This window comes from Saimiri boliviensis, chromosome 8, assembly GCF_048565385.1.
Source record: "Saimiri boliviensis isolate mSaiBol1 chromosome 8, mSaiBol1.pri, whole genome shotgun sequence".
Lineage (NCBI taxonomy): Eukaryota > Metazoa > Chordata > Mammalia > Primates > Cebidae > Saimiri > Saimiri boliviensis.
The window spans coordinates 28,212,077-28,230,739 of NC_133456.1; the positions used below are offsets into that span (position 1 = coordinate 28,212,077).

Here is an 18,663-nt window from a genome sequence, read left to right on the forward strand (position 1 = left end):
CAGGTGTACTATTGCAGAACTCTTAGAAACTGATAGTTAACTAAAAAGAAAAAAGGAGAAGACCCATAATCCTAGCCACCCAGAGACCACAGCTATTAACACGCCATTTTGTGTGACAGTGGCTGTGAGACTCTGTGTATCCCGATGGATGTGGTCTCCTTCGACATTGTCAGCCTCAGGTCTAGAATACTTGTTTTGGTGAAGCTACAGTGACTTCACGCATTGTTCACATGTCTTCTGAGACTCCACTCCAGAGTCTCAGCATTTCCTCCAAAGTGCTCAGTCTCTGTCACAGATACAGTTTAGATTTTGATAGGAAAGGGATATTTTTTTTTGTTTCTGGAAATTGTAAGTACGATGGACAATACTGATTTGGAGTTTTGTTGTTTCTTTTTCATTGAAGCTTGTCCACAAATTAGTGGGGACAGAAAGGCAGTTTTGTGAGATTCACAAACTGGAACTGAGGGGGTGACTATATGGAATAATCAAAGAGGGATTGTTCACTTTGGGAGTTTTCCCTGTTATTCACAGCTTCCTTCCTTAGGAAGAAATCTGCATCCTGGTTATTGAGAATATGGTCTGAGGATGGGCTAGGGTCTGAATACCTGGGAAGGAAACTGAACACAGTCCAAGGACAACGACTGATGCTTTTTCTCATAGCTCTTTCCTCCCTTAGTATGCTTAGGGAAGAGACTAGACTGTATTTGGATGCCCAGGCATGTGTGCATGTGCACCAATATAGCATCACTCTGTGACCTTGCAGAGGGGTGTGAGGAGGATTCTTGCTACAAATCAGTGAAGGCTTCCTTTGTAAGTGCAATGTGGGGGTCATTCAGTGAATTTTGGTTTTGCTTCATCCATATTCATGCTTTCTTTTCCTGCAGTAGATACATGGATAAAAACTATTACCACCACTGTTTTGTAATGCAAACAACTTTGTTCTGAGGAAGCTCCTATGATGCCTTCTATTTTCCAGTGCTAAAACCTCCAATTCTGGGTCCTCGACTGTGCATTAGTGATCTACTTTGAACCCTACTCCTCCAAAGATGAGTTAGTTCTGAAGAGCCTACTGAGTTTCAAGTGTTTGAAGGCCCTTGGGGAACTTCCTTCCTCTAAAACTTGAGAATTCTTTGCTTTGAATTTATCTCTGCATTTTCCCCTCTTTTGAGAGATGTCTTCTCCCTGAATGAGTTGCTATGAATCTCAGATGATTGCACCACTGCACTCCAGTCTGGGGAAAGTGCAAGACTCCATCTCAAAAACAAAGGAACAGAAAAAGAAACTTAGATGAGCCAAGTACTTAGAGAAGTGCTGAACACTTAGCACTCGGCAAATGTCAGTTGCTAACTACGGTTAGAGAAAGGCGAGTGGTCTAGAGCAGCGCTACCCCACAGGAATATCACAAGGCCTGTGTGTAGTAACTTTTCCAGTAGCCACATTAAAAAGTAGAAACAAGTGAAATTAATCTTGAGACATTTAATTCAACATATCAAAAATACTGATTTTTAACATCTAATCCATATTTTAAATTATTGAGGTATTTTGCCCTTTTTTGTGTTGTCTTCAAAACCCAGTGTGTAATGCACACTTACAGTGCCACCCATTCCCACCGGCCACATTTCAAGTGCTCCATTGCTACCTGTGGCCAGTAGCTACCGTGCTGGGCAGTGCAGGTCCTGAACCTTGCTGCTCAGTGTGAGTTCCAGGGACCAGCAGCATCAGTAGCATCTTGTGTGAGCTTGTCCCAACTGCAGAATCTCAGGACCCAGCCCAGATCTGTAGAAGCAGAGTATGCATTTTGACAGGACCACCAAGTGATTTATTAGCATGTTAGAGTGAGAAGTATTGGTCTAGAATCCCCGTACTCAATCCTCGCCCACTGGGATTCTGATCTAACTGGTCTCGGGTGGGACCTGGGCACTAGTGCTTTTTTAAAGCTCCCCCGGATGCTTCTAAAATGCAGCCAGTCTTGAGAGTCATTTGTGTAGTGGGCTCTGGAGCCAGGATGCCTGACTTTGCCACTTTCTATCTTCAAGACCTTGGAAAATTGTCAAAACTCTCTGTACCTTGATTTCCTTATCTGTAAAATGAGGCTGAAATGGGGGTGTTATGAGGATTAAATGAGTTAATGCATGTAAAGCACTCAGAACAATACCTGACAGAGAGTACTCATGAAATATAGGCTCTTACCCTTTCTTCTTTTTCTTGAAGGTCCGGGGTTACCCAGAGCCCCAGGTGACATGGCACAGAAACGGGCAACCCATCACCAGCGGGGGCCGCTTCCTGCTGGATTGTGGCATCCGGGGGACTTTCAGCCTTGTGATTCGTGCTGTCTGTGAGGAGGACAGGGGAAAGTATACCTGTGAAGCCACCAATGGCAGTGGTGCCCGCCAGGTGACAGTGGAGTTGACAGTGGAAGGTGAGTCCCAGGAGGCCTGAGCCCAGCAGGGAGCTGAGCTCTTGATTTCCCCAAGGCCTGCGGCTCCTGCTTTAGCCCTCTGTTGGAGACTGGAGGAACTGACAGGAGAAAACACACCCCATCCCTAAACTCAGGACCTTCCCATCTAATGGGAGAGGTGGTCCCTATAAGCAGGGGAGGCATCCAGGAGACAATGTTGGTCAAGCTAGGTATCAGCTGTCTCCTGCTTCAGCCCTCCCATGGCTTCCCCTCACACTGCAGCTGAAATCAGACTCCTTAGGGTGGTCTGACAGAGCCTCACCCAATCTGGCCCCTCCCTGGCTCTCAGACCCACCTTCTACCACTCTGCACGGTAGAAGCAGCTCACTATGGTCACACCCGCCTCTGGCCCTTCTTTGAGCAAGACCACAGGGCTTTCACCCTTGCTGTTTCTTGTGTAAAGGAAGAGCCCTTCCCTCAGCCACTCACCTGACGCGCCCCTCACATCCTTCAGGTCTGTGCTCAAATGTCCGCTCCTTAGAGGCCCTTTTCTGAACATCCCAGCCGTAGGACTCTCCATCGTCTCACTCCACTCGAGGATTTTCTTTTAGGATGTATCACCATCTCACATTGCAATGTCTCCTCCAGCCGCCACCCCTAAATGGAAGATCTAGGAGGACATGGACTTTCTCTGCTCATTGCCTTATCTCCAACATCTAGAAAGCTTTCTGGCACATGGTAGATACTGAAATATTTGAGGAATGAATGAACGATGTTTATCGTCATTAACATCGTCTTTAGCATCATTTTGAAGTAATACATGCTCATTATTAAAATTATGTAACTCAGAAAAATATGTAGAAAGTAAACACATCCGTGTGTTAACATATTAGTTTAAAGTAATTGCAAAAAACACATTATTTTTGCATCAACCTAATATTTTTGTCTTTTTCCCCACTTTGGTACTTTAAAAAGTCCTGTTAACTTTAAAACTTCTGGAGAAACACTGGGTCATAAGTAAAACTGTTTTCTTGTTTTTGTTTTTGTGTTTTTGTTTTTTTGCTACTAATGTGCCCTTCTGCCATGCTGAAACCACTCCGCGGGTAAGAACATCTCCAGTTCAGGCCCCTGGCTGACACTTAAAGCCTTGATATCAGGAAGGACATGGGGTCAGTCAGCTCCTCAGAAGTAACCCAAGGTTCCCTGACCCTTCCAGACCTTTCTAAGCCTGGAAGTTTTAAACCAAGGCTCAAACTGTTTCTCCTCTTTCAGAAGACTGCCCTCTCGACCTGGCCTTCAGAGGACACGGGATGGCAGATCACGGTAGTCAGGGAAGGTTTCAGAAGGGGGCGAGGTGCACCTGGGCCAATGTCCACCCTTTGCCCTGGTTTCCTCGTCTCTCCACACCATGCAAGGGCCAGCAGCCTGTTTCACAGAGCATGCATAGTTTGGATGCTTTCCTTAAATTCTTTAACTGAGTGACTCACTTACTCTAATGACCTTTGAGTGCCTGTGGCTGGGGCATTCCAGATGGAAAGTGGCCCCTGCTCAGAACCTGTCACCTCTTCTGAGTTCCTGTTTGGAACTGGGGAAGTGGAAAGGGCACCGAGTTATGAGTTTGTGCTAATGAGGTGTGTGCCTCTAAACCTCTGCACCTGCCTTTCTGCAGGATAAAGGGTTTGACTTTGGTGATCTCTGCAGCCTGGGCTAACGCTTGTTTTCTGTGGTCCATATTAAGGAAAGACTGGAGTCTGTTAGGAATACAGGGGAGGCATATAAAACCTAGGTAATACGAAAACGTTTTCTTCAATCCCCACTGTTCAGATAGTGAAATCTGATGTCATGACCAAGCAGGAAAATTTTTAGTAGGTCATGGTACTCTGGGCAGAGGAAAGGAAATCAGGCTGAGAGCTGTAGAGAAAGGAGAGCTAAGGCTCTCAACCCCACTCCTCCCCTTTGATTTTAATATGAGGAGATTCAGGCCCTCAAATTAAAATTAAGATATTGTTAATTAAAATAAAATCAAGATATGAAATGTAAGATGCTTTCTGTCTTCTAACCCTAGGAGATAGAGAACAGCCTAAAGGATGTAACTCTTTAGACGTGTGTGAGCCCTATGTACATTCTGCTTCTGCAGCAAGGCCAGTTTTAAGCTAATGTGTGATTTGAGGCCACATCAAAGACCGAGGCCTGGCCCTTCTGCCGTGGATAAGTTATTGACTGTGCCAGACTAGCTTAACCCTTTACAAAGGGAACCTAGTAGCCCACCCGCCTTCTCTCCAGCACTCTGTGCTATGCTTCTTACTTGGAGTGAGCAGAGGTCCAGGAATTCAGAGTGTAATTCATATGTGGAGTTTTGTAATCCTTCAGTGGTCAAGTTTAGGAGGGAGTGTTGTGCAATGGAAAGAACGTCAAATGATCTTGGATTGAATTTTAGCTCTACTAATTTCTGACTCTGGATAAATTAACCTTCCTAAGCTTTACTTCCTTTTCTGTGCCTTAGAGTTCATGGCTGCCCCACAGTGTGGTATAAGGATAAGCACAGCTAGTAGCACATAGCACCCAGAAAGTGGTAACTTCATCATTTGAACTGGCATTAGCATACTTAGAGCTACTTACAAAGGGAAATCTGCAAGAGAGAAAGATTCTTCATCTGACTTTCAATTTGACTATCAGGCCCAAGAAACATTCAGGATCCCCCAAGAGAGTGAGTGCCTTAATGAGGGCCATGCAGTTATTCAGGGCCTTACACGATGGAAGTCAGCCTTGGTCTGAGCCCCTGGAAGCCTCTCTGAAGCCAGCTCTGACACTTGCCCACCTCCTGAGGGCAGGTCGTGAGGCTTGGTGCAGAGCAAGGAAGAAACGTGCAGAAGAGAATTACTTGTGCAGTGGAGGATCACAGACCTGTCCTGTAGAGATTTAATGTGAGCCATATATATAGTCTCGTATTTTCTTTTTCTTTTCTTCCTTTCCTTTCCTTTTTCCTTTCTCCTTTCCCCTTTCCCTTTTCCTCTTTCCTTTCCTTTTTTTTTTTTTTTTTTGAGACAGAGTCTCGCTCTGTTGCTCAGACCAGAGTGCAGCAGTGTAATCTCAGCTCATTGCAGCCTTGACCTCAAGCGATCCTTCCACCTCAGCCTCCCAGGTAGCTGGGACTACAGGCATGTACCACCATACTGGGCTAATTTATCTATTTGTATATATGTGTGTATGTATTTTTCTGAGATGGAATCTTGCTCTGTCACCCAGGCTGGAGTACAGTGGCATGATCTTGGCTCACTGCAACCTCTGCCTCCTGAGTTCAAGCAATTCTTCTGCCTCAGCCTCCCAAGTAGCTGGGATTACCGGTGTGTGCCACCACGCCCAGCTAATTTTTGTAGTTCTAGTAGAGGCAGGGTTTTGCCACATTGACCAAGCTGGTCTCGAACTTCTGACCCTGTGATCCACCTGCCTCAGCCTCCCAAAGTGCTGGGATTATAGGTGTGAGCCACTGCACCCAGCCTTATGTATTTATTTTTTTAAAGATGGGGTTTCACCATGTTGCCCAGGTTTGTATAACCTTACGTTTGCTAGTAGCCACATTTTAAAATATCAGGTAAAATTCATTTTAATAAAATACTTTATTTAACCTATTATATCCAAAATATTACCATTTCAATGTATAATCAATATAAAAATTATTGAGATATTTTATATTCAACATCTGGGATGTCTTTTACACTTACAGCATACCTCACTTCAGACTAGCTATAATGTCAAGTGTTTAATAGCCACTAGTGGCTAAAGGCTACTGTTTTGAACAGTGCAGCTCTAGAAGTTGCCACCTGAATAGGGATAAACAAGGTTTACACAGAGCAAAAAGAGAAAGCCACATAGATGAATAGGTGTTGATATGGTTTGGATGTTTATTCCCTCCAAGTCTCATGTTGAAATGTCATTCCCAAGGTTGGAGGTAGGGCCTGGTGAGAGGTGATTGGATCATGGGGGTGGATCCCTCATGAATGGCTTAATACCATCCCCTTGGTGATGAATAAGTTCTCGCTCAGTTAGTTCACATGAGATCTGATTGTTTAAAAGGGTCTGGGACCTTCTCTCTTCTCTCCCTCCATCTGACATTTCTGCTCCTGCTTCACCTTCCTCCATGATTGTAAGCTTCCTGAGGCCCTCACCAGAAGCAGATGCTGGTACCATGCTTCTTGTACAGCCTGCAGAACTGTGAGCCAAATAACCTCTTTTCTATGTAAATTACCCAACCTCAGTTATTTCTTTATAACAATACAAGAACAGACTAACACAGGTGGTGAGTACTCCTGGGTCACCACATCCACACAGTGAGCCTTGGGCATGAGGTGGAGTGAGGGGTGATGCCCAAATGGTGAGTGTGCCCCAGCTCCAATGGTCGCAGTCTGAGAAGGCCCTTAAAGGTCCACTTAAAGGACCAGCGAGTCGCTTCAGGTAATAAAGGGTTAACTTTAAGGACATAAGCTCAGGAGTCCAGGGAAAGCCAAACTGGCAGTGCCAGAGGAGATCCAGACCTCAGATAGATCACCCACTTTACAGGATTGGTTAGTGCAAATGCATGTGCACAGAAATCACCTGGTGAATCTGGTTGAAATGCAGATGCTGATTCCATAGGTCTGGAGTAGAGCCTGGGAGTCTGCATGTCCAGCCTCCAGTTGATGCCATGCTGCTGGTTCCACAGACCACTTTTGGAGTAGCAAGGAGGGATTTAATTACATATGTGATAGATTCCACCTAGTACAGTGATTCTCAAACTTGAGTGTGTATCAGAATCACCTGGAGGGCTGCTGAAAACAAGGACTGGGCTGGAGCTGTCTTCCTGACTCTCCCCTCCCACATGGTCCTAGCATACCTCCTCACAACCACCAGCCGCCCACCCCTCAGTCCCGCAGCTCCCCCTTTCTACACCCATGTGAAACCACTGCAGTTGAGACTCTGACTATGTAAGAGAGAGAGGACCAGCCAGCAGGTCCTTCTGTGACAGCAGAAGGGAGAATGACCCCATGTCACGCGATTAGGGGAGAAGAGTAACCTTGACAACCACTAATGTAGCTCTGGTGGTGTCATTGACACCAGGATTCTTGGGCCACCTTGAATTCGTAGGAAATGCCCCTGTAGCTACATCTCAGATTCCTTTCATCTTCACCTTGGTGGATTGATGACATTATACATTTTAAGGCCATGTCTATTTATATTGGCCAAGTTTTAAATTATTGTGTTCCTCCTGGATGTTTGTCGTGGTGGTTGTTTTTGTTGTTGTTGTTGTTGTTATTGTTGTTGTTCTTCTTTATTTTTTGCTCACTTAATTTATTTTGGACTGTCTTCCTTTATCTAACTTTTCTACCCATCTGGAGGATGTATAATTATATTTCCTATTCATGTTCTTTATAAATGCTTTAAACCTCTAAAACTCCCTAATGACTCTTCGTTTTCTAGGGGTATATGCCCTATTTTTCAAAATCTAGGTAGGATCTTAAAATGCTCTGTGTTTTTGTCCTTTTTTTAATTAAATTTAACAATACAAATGTGATAAGAGAGGAAAATTATTCTTTTTGCCCCACCAGGCTCTTTGCTGTAGAATAGTTGTGTGTCAAGACTGCCTTGGCAGAAGCGACCTTACTCATAAATTATACAAAAGAGTTAGCTGGAACTTCTAAATTTCCTTTACCTGGATTCTCTTCCCTCCTTTATCTTCACCATCCACTTCGCCTTTGCCTCTTTTAACCTCCAAAGTACACACGGGTTGCCCTTGCGGGCCCAACTTAGATTTTTGCCACTGAGGCTGCCTCCTCCTTTCTCCATCTTGTATTCCTCTACCTCCTTCTCCCATTTCCACCCTGGCCCTTTGTGGATTTAGGCTTTTTCCAGTTGCTCATAGTTCTAGCCTCTTCTTCATCCCTCAGATTTTATTGAATGTGCTAACATTGTGCTGGGATATAAAGAACAATAAAGCTTAAACTCCTAGCCTCAAGCAATCCTCCTGCCTCAGCCTCCTGAGAAGCTATGGCTACAGGCACATATCACCATGCCTGGCTTCATGGTTCTTTATACTTGAATTCATTTGTATTTAAATTGTAAATAAAGCTGGGTGTGGTCACTTATGCCTGTAATCCCAGTACTTTGGGAGGCCAAGGTGGGCAGATCACTTGAGATTAAGAGTTCGAGAACAGCCTGGCCAACATGGTAAAACCCAGTCTCTACGAAAAATATAAAAATTAGCTGGGTGTGATGGCAGGTATCTGTAATCCCAGCTACTCAGGAGGCCGAGGCAGGAGAATCACTTGAGCCCAGGATGGGGAGGTTGCACTGAGTTGAGATCATACCACTGCACTCCAGCCTGGGTGACAGAGTGAGACTCATCTCAAAAAAATTTTTTTAAAAATTGCAAATAAGTATTTTAAATGTTTTTCTTCTCCACTAGAACTGTAAGCTCCAGAAAGGCAAAACATATCTCTTTTTATCGCTTACTGAATCCCCAGTGTAAGGAAGCACAGGGCCTGAGCCATGGTCTGGCCTGTAGAAAAAGCTCAGTAAATATTTGTTGACTGCATCTGTAGCTGTCACTGGAACTTCATCCCCTGTACTAAGAAAGGGATTCTGTTCCTAGTATATATAAGCACTAGTCAGACCTTCAAGTAGACTGACATGTACAATAAAATCCAGAATAATATCTGAGCCTTAAAAGAAAGACAGGGTGCTTCCAAGAAGAGAATTTCTACAAAAATGTGATCCACATTGAGCAATTTCAGTGACCTTTAGTTTTGACTTTTTTTGTTCCTTTTTTCTTCAATACCAAGTTTAATATTTAACCAGAAGTTCTGGTTCTAGGCATTTCTCCAGAGGTTTTCTTAAGCCACTGGCTCTAAACACAGACAGTACCACCCTCTAGGGGGCACTTAGGAGATTCGTGGGGGCCCTCTTGGTTTCCCAGTGATTGGGAGAGTTGCTGGATTTAGGGGGCAAGCACCAGAGGTACAGGATGGGCTTCACAGCAAGAATCTTCTCCCAGTTCTTCACAGTCCTACCAGAACAGACACCACGAATATATACATTGGTGGTTCCTTAGACTTCAATAATACAAAGAAAAAAGTCTTCAAGACATTGTAAAACAAGCCCAATAACTGAAGAAACAGTCATCATCTAGAGGGAAGATTAAAAGGAATGAAGCTACAGCTCCAAAATTATTGAAAAATGTACTCTGCACAGATTTTCTACTAAGTGAAATACAGCATTTCTATATATATAACTACCTTATATAATTACATATATAGATAGTGTAATTACTACACTATTGCTCTGAAAATGTGGATCAGAAGAGGCTTAAAACTCTTAATATTAGAAACAAATAGTATTAAGTTAGTGGAGATGCATAAAACATAGGCATCTTATTGAATTTTATTGCCTGCTCACATTTTTTTAAACTTTGGGGAACAGTAATCTATGTTGCAAAAATATTATGTATTGATGCTTTTTTGGGAGATAACTGCTGTTCTCATCCTAACACATGGCTTCCCTATAGTCTCTTGTTATTATCACTGTTCCTTTGTCCAAACCATTCACTGAATGTATATTTCAAGGTAACGTGGGGTTTTACCTTGAAATTCCACCTTGCCTTTCTGTGATAACTTTTACTGTGATAATTTTTTACTGTTTGATCCCATATCATAAAACAGAGAATTGTTTTAACACCACATCAATACGTTAATAGTGTTTTTAAAAATCTCTACTTCAGTGGTCTATAACTTGTCTTGCTATGTGATCTTCTTTTAAAGTGATTTTCTTCTTTCTTTTTTTATATATACAACTTTTTTTTTTTTTTTAAAGATAGAGTCTTGCTCTGTCGCCCAGGCTGGAGTGCAGTGGTATAATCTTGGCTTACTGCAACCTCCACCTCCTGGGTTCAAGCGATCTCCTCTCTCAGCCTGCTGAGTAGCTGGAATTACAGGCACATACCACCACACCCAGCTAATTTTCTGTATTTTTAGTAGAGACTAGTTTTCACCATGTTGGTTAGGCTGGTCTTGAACTCCTGAACTTGTGATCCGCCTGCCTCAGCCTCCCAAAGTGCTAGGATTACAGGCGTGAGCCACCTCGCCTGGCCAATATCCATACGTCTTTTAATTTGAGTATTCTGGTGTCCATTTGTATACCTGTGCTCTCGCACTTTGCTGGGTTACTTGTACAGTATGACTTTTGATCACTCAGTTTTAAATCTAAACATGCTTTAGGAGATAATGGAAGCATTTGCCATTGCATTGCCATCTAATTTGCCTGAGCACTTACATACTGAAATGGTCATGCTCGAACAGTTGCATGTTGAAATCCTATTATTATGATTCACTTTCCCTCTATATCACCTTAATGCTTTAGTTAAAACTTTACAATGATTTTCTTTTTGAAATTATCACATATATGTATGTGTGATTAGAAGGGAATTTTGATCAGGATGGCATGAGGGTGTCAGTTAATGTGTGTTATAAAAAGTGGGTATTTGTTCTGATAGAGTGGAGAACCACTATTTTAAGTAATCCTTAAAAAATGCTTTGAACTTGGCTATAAGTAGGGTGACTGCTCCCCACTTTTCCTGGAACAGTCCTGGCTTTCTCCGGTGGTTCTGGGGCATAATTATTAATTGCATCTCTCTCAGCGTTGCAAGTCCCTGTTTGGATGATAAATTACTTCTCCGCACATTTTAGAAGCATTTCAGCTCCTTTCAATTTTGATCACATTATTCACTTTTTGAGCACTATGTTCTGACTCGATTCAGTCTTTCTGTATGGTCTGACAAACAGAGCTAAGTTACCTTATCCCTTTCACCACTGAACTTTCCAGTTCTAAGACCTGCCAGCATTCTCTTATACTTGCCTTTGAAAAATCTAAGATCAAATACCATCAGTCTCTTGGCCTCTGCTTTTTCTCATCAGTCTGCTCCTGTCCTCACCAATTCTCTTAACTCACTCTTCTATTTTTGGCATTTCTACTTTAATCCCCTTTCCACTTATTTTTCTACATAACCTTACTGTTCTGCCAGAGTTTCATACTTCTACAAAATTAATTTTGCCTTATCTAACAGTTTGCAACTTCAAATTTTTCCTATAAATAGACCTTCTTAGTAATTTTAGCCCAAATTCTTTTTGTTTTGATGTGAACTCTCTGTTAACTCACATTAAAATAAGTATTCATCAATTCCATTTTTAGCTGACTGCTTTATGTGTTACTTTTTATCATACCCTCTTACCCTGATGTAGAAGTATCTCTCCCCAGCATTCTTTTGCTCTTCTTTGGGGAAGTGCCATGTTTTTGCTTTTATTTTATTTTTTAAGGAACAAAGGAATTTAAGCCTTTTGGACTAAGATGTTTAGCTCCCAAGACTTTTTAAAATGCTCAGTCTGATTTTTTTATTGTGGTAAAATACACATATGTGACATAAAATTTACCATTTTAACCATTTTAAAGTGTACAGTTGTCATTAAGCACATTCACAGTATGTGCAGCCATCACTGCTATCTCATTTCAGGACTTTGTTATTACCCCACATGGAAACCCCATACCCACTAAGCATTAATTCCCCATCCCCTTTTCCCCCAGCTCCTGGCAACTGTGAACCACCTTCTTTCTCTATGGATTTCCTCTCCTTGACAGTTCGTGTAAACAGAATCATAAAATACATGACCTTTGTGTCTGGGCTCCTTCACTTAGCACACTTTTTCAAAGTCTGTCCATGTTGTACCGCGTATTAGTACTCTGTTCCTTTTACAGATGAATAATACTTCATCGTATGGATATACCACATTTTAAAATCCATTTATTAGTTGATTAGTCAAATTTTTATGAAACCTTTATTCCCAGATGAAATGAGTGATGCAGTAGCGTGGGCAGTGCCATGGATGGCACATAGATGCTTTGTGGTGGGATGTTAGAAACTGGATAACGCTGCTGCATGGAGCGTGTTTAGGAGGCCCTACCCACCCTCTATTCAGATACCACATTTTACTTTCTTCCTCCCTGCCCCTTTATTTGCAACTAGGTAATGTTTTTCATGTTTTGTTTTTTCTTTACCATTGTATTTATAGGTTTTAGAAAATACAGTGAATAAAATCCTCAGTGTCCCCGCCCCCCCAAATAACCAGTATTAATAGCATGGTACCTTTTCTTCTAGATGTTTTCCTGTCTTTGGGTATTTTATTTTTACCTAATTATGATCACATTGAATTGGGAATTTTATATGCAGCTATTTCTGCACAATATTTAACAAATATTTAAATACTACAATATGCTGGGACTTGTTGTGAATACCTCTGGTGAGGGAATAAGAAGTTCCAGTGGTGATATGGGTTGGAGTCTTTAGCATATAGATGATATTTAAGGCTATAGGACTAAGATCTCCTGGGGGAAATTAGATGGAACTGAGGAGGGGCCCAGGACTCAGCCCTAGGGTGCCCCAGCATGCAAAGGTTGAGGAGAGAAAATGGGTAACCTGGTAAAAGCAGGAAATTCTAGAAGAGAAAGTGCTTTGAAGGGAAGTGGAGGCTTGTGTCAAATGCTACTGAGCATCTGAGTGAGACGGAGACAGAGCGTCAACCACTGGGTTTGACAAGGTTGTGGCTGGGCTGGAGCCCAGTGGAATGGAGAAAATCATAGCCCATTTGGAGTGTGCTGAGGAATGAATGAGATAGTATTCTAACAGTACCTGCACGTTTCAGATATTCTTAAATATAATTTAATGGGAGAACAAGATGTCTAATTGTACATTTTACTTAATTACTTATTTTCTTTCTACTACATGGCATTTATATTGCTTCTAGCTTTCGCTGTAACTAATAAGATCAAAGTGAGTATCTTTGTAAACTTTTTTCTAACTTTAGCATTGTTTCCTTCCAATGGACTCACAGAAAGGGAGGTGCTGGTCCAAGAGCAGAGCATCTTTAAAGCCTTTGATTTTCCCTGACTCAAATATTTCCAGAAGGACTGGACAGTTGGTCTGGCCTCCAGCAGTGTCTGAGGGCCCACCATCTTGTCTGTCAGTTGGGTCATTTCAAAACTAGTCTCTCTTTTTATTTTTTTTTATTTTGAGACGGAGTCTTGCTCTGTCACCAGGCTGGAGTGCAGTGGTGTGATCTCGGCTTACTGCAACCTCTGCCTCCCGGGTTCAAGCAGTTCTCCTACCTCAGCCTCCCAAGTAGCTGGGACTACAGGCACATGCCACCATACACAGCTAATTTTTTGTATTTTTAGTGGAGACAGTGTTTCACCACATTGGCCAGGATGGTCTCAGTCTCCTGATTTTGTGATCCTCCCTACTCAGCCTCCCAACGTGCTGGGATTACAGGCATGAGTCACTGTGCCCAGCCACAAGACTCTCCTTTTATCAGTTTAGAAGGTCTTTTACTTTTGTATAGAGAATGGAATGACATACACAATTGCTTTATGAACTGAAAACTAGACACAGCGCACTAAATAATGTTAAACAGAAATGCTTGTATAGTAATCACCAGTTATGTGGAGCACAGCTTAAATGTGATGCGAGTGTTTGTTATTAATCCCGTTTCACTAAGGTCCAGGAATGGCTGATGAAAATACTCAACCATGATTTTTCTCCTCCATACTTATGTTCTTACACAGTCATATAAATGTGATCAGAGTTAAAGTTAAGGAATTTTACCCTTTTCCAGTAAACACCCTACAAATTCCCCACAGCAACTCTTTGCTGATATCAGGATGATTCTACCCTCCCTCCACATGCCTGGGGTAGGGTTTTATAAACGTCCCCAGCTTGCAGCAAAAGGAGAAAAACTTTCAGGGTGATCATCATCTCACAATGTCCTCTTCCTCCCACCCCACCCCTCAAAATAAAACTCCCACCACTTTAGAGTTATTTCATGGTCACATTGTGAATCGTCCCTCTGAGCTCCAGGAGCTGAATGAAAGGAGCTGACCCCACCTGCATTGCTGGCTTTGCTATTTAACGGCTTCCTGCCTAGCACAGCAGCAGCTCACCCGGGATCAGCAGCACCCAGTAGGACAGCACCTACTATGGCATCATAATCTTGGCTAGGTCTGGCGGTGCCCAGCACAGCAGCGCCTTCACCAGGACTGGCAGTGCCCAGCACAGCAGCACCTTCCCCAGGTCTGGCAGTGCCCAGCACAGCAGCGCCTTCCCCAGGAATGGCAGTGCCCAGCACAGCAGCACCTTCCCCAGGACTGGCAGTGCCCAGCACAGCAGCACCTTCGCCAGGACTGGCAGTGCCCCACATAGCAGCGCCTTCCCCAGGACTACAGATTCTGCAGGAGGTGCTGGCTCTGCTCTAGCTCATCTGCAGTGATCTGTCCTGCCCCATTTCAGCTTGTTGCTATTTGCCAGGCCTTAAGTGGAAGAATGGAGTGTTGATTGTGTCAGTCAAGGATAGGTGTGGTAAGAGATGGGCATGGGCATCTCCCTCCCTTTAAATGAGAAACACTCTGGAGAGGTCCTGGATCACCCCAGATCATCCCCAAAATGGAAGGTAGAGCATGCCACCTAACAACTCAGCAGGGTGGTTGAGAGTTCTAGAATCTGGCAGACCTGGGAGAATTTCTGCACTGACTCTGTGACCTTGTGTGGATGACTTCTCTGAATCTTATTTCTCTCACCTGTTTAAAAAATAAGACAATGTAGTATCAACTTCATAAAATTATTGCAAGAAATTCACATGATAATGTATGTAAACACCTACCGTAATACCCATAATGACACAGCCCATGCTCAGTCAAGATTAATGATCACCATTACTGTCCCACCCACCCCTGCTGTTGAATTGTTTTTACTTTCATTGCTCCAAGTTGGTGGCTCAGACCTGACTCATCAGCCCTTTTTCTTGCAGGAAGTTTTGCTAAGCAGCTTGGTCAACCTGTTGTTTCCAAAACCTTGGGGTAAGTCCTGGATGTTCAAGAGAGTAAGGGTTGGATCGCTTTCCTGCTGACTTGAGCAGGATAGGTCTGGAGAGTAAGTCTTCTTGGCTCTCCTAGGTTATATTAACCGAAGGGCCTAGTGCAATGAGATGTGTCATTCACACGCAGCACCTCCTGACCTGGCTGCCTCTGTGATCGGCCCCTTTGACTGGCCCAGCCGCTAAATGCTAAGGAGGTGGGAGAGGTGGCCACAGTCTGCAGTGGACTCTAACAATCAAGGCAGTAGTCAGAAGATTGAAATAAACAAACCTAGAAGAGGCAGGTAACAGCAGCTGCTGTAATGGACAAGCCTCAAATCACAGTGGCTCAACCCAGTGAAAGTTTGTTTCTTACTCAAGGAAAGTTCAATTCAGATATCCTGGAACAAGTGGAGCACCTTCCACATTATCTTCCAGGAGCCCAGGCTTCTTCCGTTTTATAGATTCATCTCCTAGGCCCTTGAGCTCCTGCTAGGCCTTCTGCATCTCACCACTAGAGTGGACGAGATTCTGTGTGGACCCTCACAGGAGATTCTTATGAGTCGGCTCTGGAAGTGGCATACCGCTCTTCTGCTCATGGGCTCCTAGTCAAAACCCCAGCTTTCAGCCAGAGCTCGGTGGAATTCAGGCATACCTAACTGCAAGGCAGGCTAGTAAATGAAGTCTAGCTGTATGCCCAAGAGGTAGAGGAAATCAGTCTTGGTCCCACACATTTTTCCAGAGAGAGCATGAGAAAGTTTCTGAGGCATAAAATTGGGAACACTACCCTTTGATGGTTTCTGACCCCAACTTAGTGCCCTTGGGTGGGGTGGAAAGAGGAGCATCCAATTTCTGCCTTGTCTGGGACTAGATTCTCTGCCAATGTCTTTACAGGGATAGATTTTCAGCTCCAGCAGTGGAGACCCGTCCTAGCATCTGGGGGGAGTGCCCACCAAAGTTTGCTACCAAGCTGGGCCGAGTTGTGGTCAAAGAAGGACAGATGGGACGATTCTCCTGCAAGATCACTGGCCGGCCCCAACCGCAGGTCACCTGGCTCAAGGTGAGGTTTCTGTCTGCCCTGACCCTGATCCAGCCTGTATTAGTCTGTTCTCATGCTGCTAGCAGACATGCCTGAGACTGGGTAATTTGTAAAGGAAAGACGTTTAATGGACTCACAGTTCCACATGGCTGAGGCCTCACAATCATGGCAAAAGGCAAATGAAGAGCAAAGTCATGCTTATATGGTGGCAGGCAAGAGAGCATGTGAAAGGGAACTCCTTTATAAAACCATCAAATCACGTGAGATTTATTCACTATCATGAGAACGGCATGTGAAAACCTGCCCCATGATTCAATTACCTCCCACTGGGTCCCTCCCATGACATGTGGGAATTATGGGAGCTAGATTTCAAGATGAGACTTGGGTGAGGACACAACCAAACCACATCACAGCCTTATGGACCCTGCAAATTCAGGGTTAGACCCTTCAACTAGTAGGAGTCTTTCCATTCTGTTCCTGCTGTTTCAGGCGGTTCTCAGGGGTTCTCTGTACATTTGTTAGTGATATATGTTCCTGCCCCTATTACAACTCTCCCTCTGTTACTCAGACCACAGTGTTTGACAGTTCTCACACTCACAAAATAGTGAAAAACTTCTGAGTCAAGACAAGCCTGGAAATCTCAAGAGAGTGGACTGTGAAGTTAGGGTACTAGGTGTCAAGCTACAGCTTCCTGGTTCATAAAGCCTGTGAAGCTGAACAAGTCATTTGATTTCTTGGAACCCTGGTTCCCTTATCTGTGAGACAGAAATAATACCACCTACCTCAAAATATCGTTGGAGGCTCCATGTGGAAGAGATTTATAAACCATTCAGGGCTGGGGGAAGTGAAGCAGAAGTGGGAGGGGTGGGGGGCAGGGAAGCAGTGGCGTGGGGTTGGGGTGGGTGTTAAACAGGGCAGTGAGGATCTGTGGGGAACAGGTAGTCATGGCCAGGGAGAACAGGTTTTTCAGAGATGGAATCCCTGGGTAAAAGTGGGTGTTGACACCTTTTACCTGCTTCCTAACTGTCTTGAACTCCCCTCGGAAAAGACTAAAAGGAATAGCGAGGTAAGGAATAACTGAAGTGAGGAATACAGCACTTCCTGCCTCAAACTCAGGCTCCTTTGAAACAGTTTCCAGGCATCTGCTCTAAGCAGGACAGAGCACCACACCACATCCATAGACCTCAGGTCAGGGTCCCTGAACTGTCCAAAGTCGGCTCTCTGAGCACATTGACAGAGCCCAGAGCAGAGGGCACTGCTGCCCAGGCCCTGGAGTCCGTCCCACCAGGATTGGCAGGAGGCAGGAGGACACAGCCAGAAGGTAAGCAGATTTGTGTGACCGAGTTACCCCATTGCCATCCATAGGGGAATGTTCCACTGCAGCCGAGTGCCCGTGTGTCTATGTCTGAGAAGAATGGGATGCAGGTTCTGGAAATCCATGGAGTCAACCAAGATGATACGGGAGTGTACACGTGCCTGGTGGTGAACGGGTCAGGGAAGGCCTCGATGTCAGCTGAGCTTTCCATCCAAGGTATCGGCCAGCGGAGGGCCAGCGCAGAACGAACCCTCCCTGGTGCCACACCCTCCTAGAGTAGCTGCTTGTTCACGGCACCTGTGTACCACGTGACCCCTTCACACACCCAGGCAGTCCCCAGAGGCAGTTTTTTTCCCCTCAGAGTCTTGCTCTGTGGCCCAGGCTGGAGTGCAGTAGTGTGGCCTCAGCTCACTGCAACCTCTGCCTCCCAGATTCGAGCGATCCTCCTGCCTCAGCCTCCTGAGTAGCCGGGACTGTGGGCACGTGCCACCATGCCCAGCTAATTTTTGTGTTTTTGGTAAAGATGGGGTTTCACCATGTTGGCCAGGCTGACCTCAAGTTATCTGCCTGCCTTGGCCTCCCAAAGTGCTGGGAGCCACCACACCCAGCCACCAGGGGTGGGTCTTTGACAAGAAAGGGTGAGCAGGGGCAGCACAGACCTCGGGGCAGATGCCCTGCGCTTGGCTGCCATCTTCCCTGTGTTCTCGTACTTTCCCCACCATGTCCTCAGTGCTTTCTTCTCATCCGGACTCCCTTTTGTATCTGTGATTGCCAGCTGGAAGAATGAACGCTGCTAATATCTTGCCATCACCTCATATTTAACCTGCCGAAAATTTACTCATAGTTTACTCTGCCCTTCAAGTCAGGTGATGCCTCAATCTGACTCCTTCTATCCAGGGTTCCCGTTTTCCTTCACACCCAGACTGGACTTTCCAGCCTCCTTTTGACCCTGCCTCTTTCTCCTTGAGTCGTCAGCCCTGTCAGTTCC

At 44.4% G+C, this 18,663-nt stretch overlaps 1 protein-coding gene across 6 annotated transcripts in view; it reads left to right on the forward strand.

Moving 5' to 3' along the window:
- MYLK (myosin light chain kinase) overlaps nt 1-18,663 on the forward strand; it is a 224,195-nt gene that overhangs the window by 74,654 nt on the left and 130,878 nt on the right. For all 6 annotated transcript variants that reach the window (XM_039477689.2, XM_074404231.1, XM_039477688.2 and 3 more), the window contains 4 exons: nt 2,212-2,419; nt 15,277-15,325; nt 16,216-16,381; nt 17,726-17,891. In XM_039477689.2, the coding sequence (XP_039333623.2) occupies nt 2,212-2,419; nt 15,277-15,325; nt 16,216-16,381; nt 17,726-17,891 (589 nt within the window). The remainder of the gene's footprint in view (nt 1-2,211; nt 2,420-15,276; nt 15,326-16,215; nt 16,382-17,725; nt 17,892-18,663) is intronic.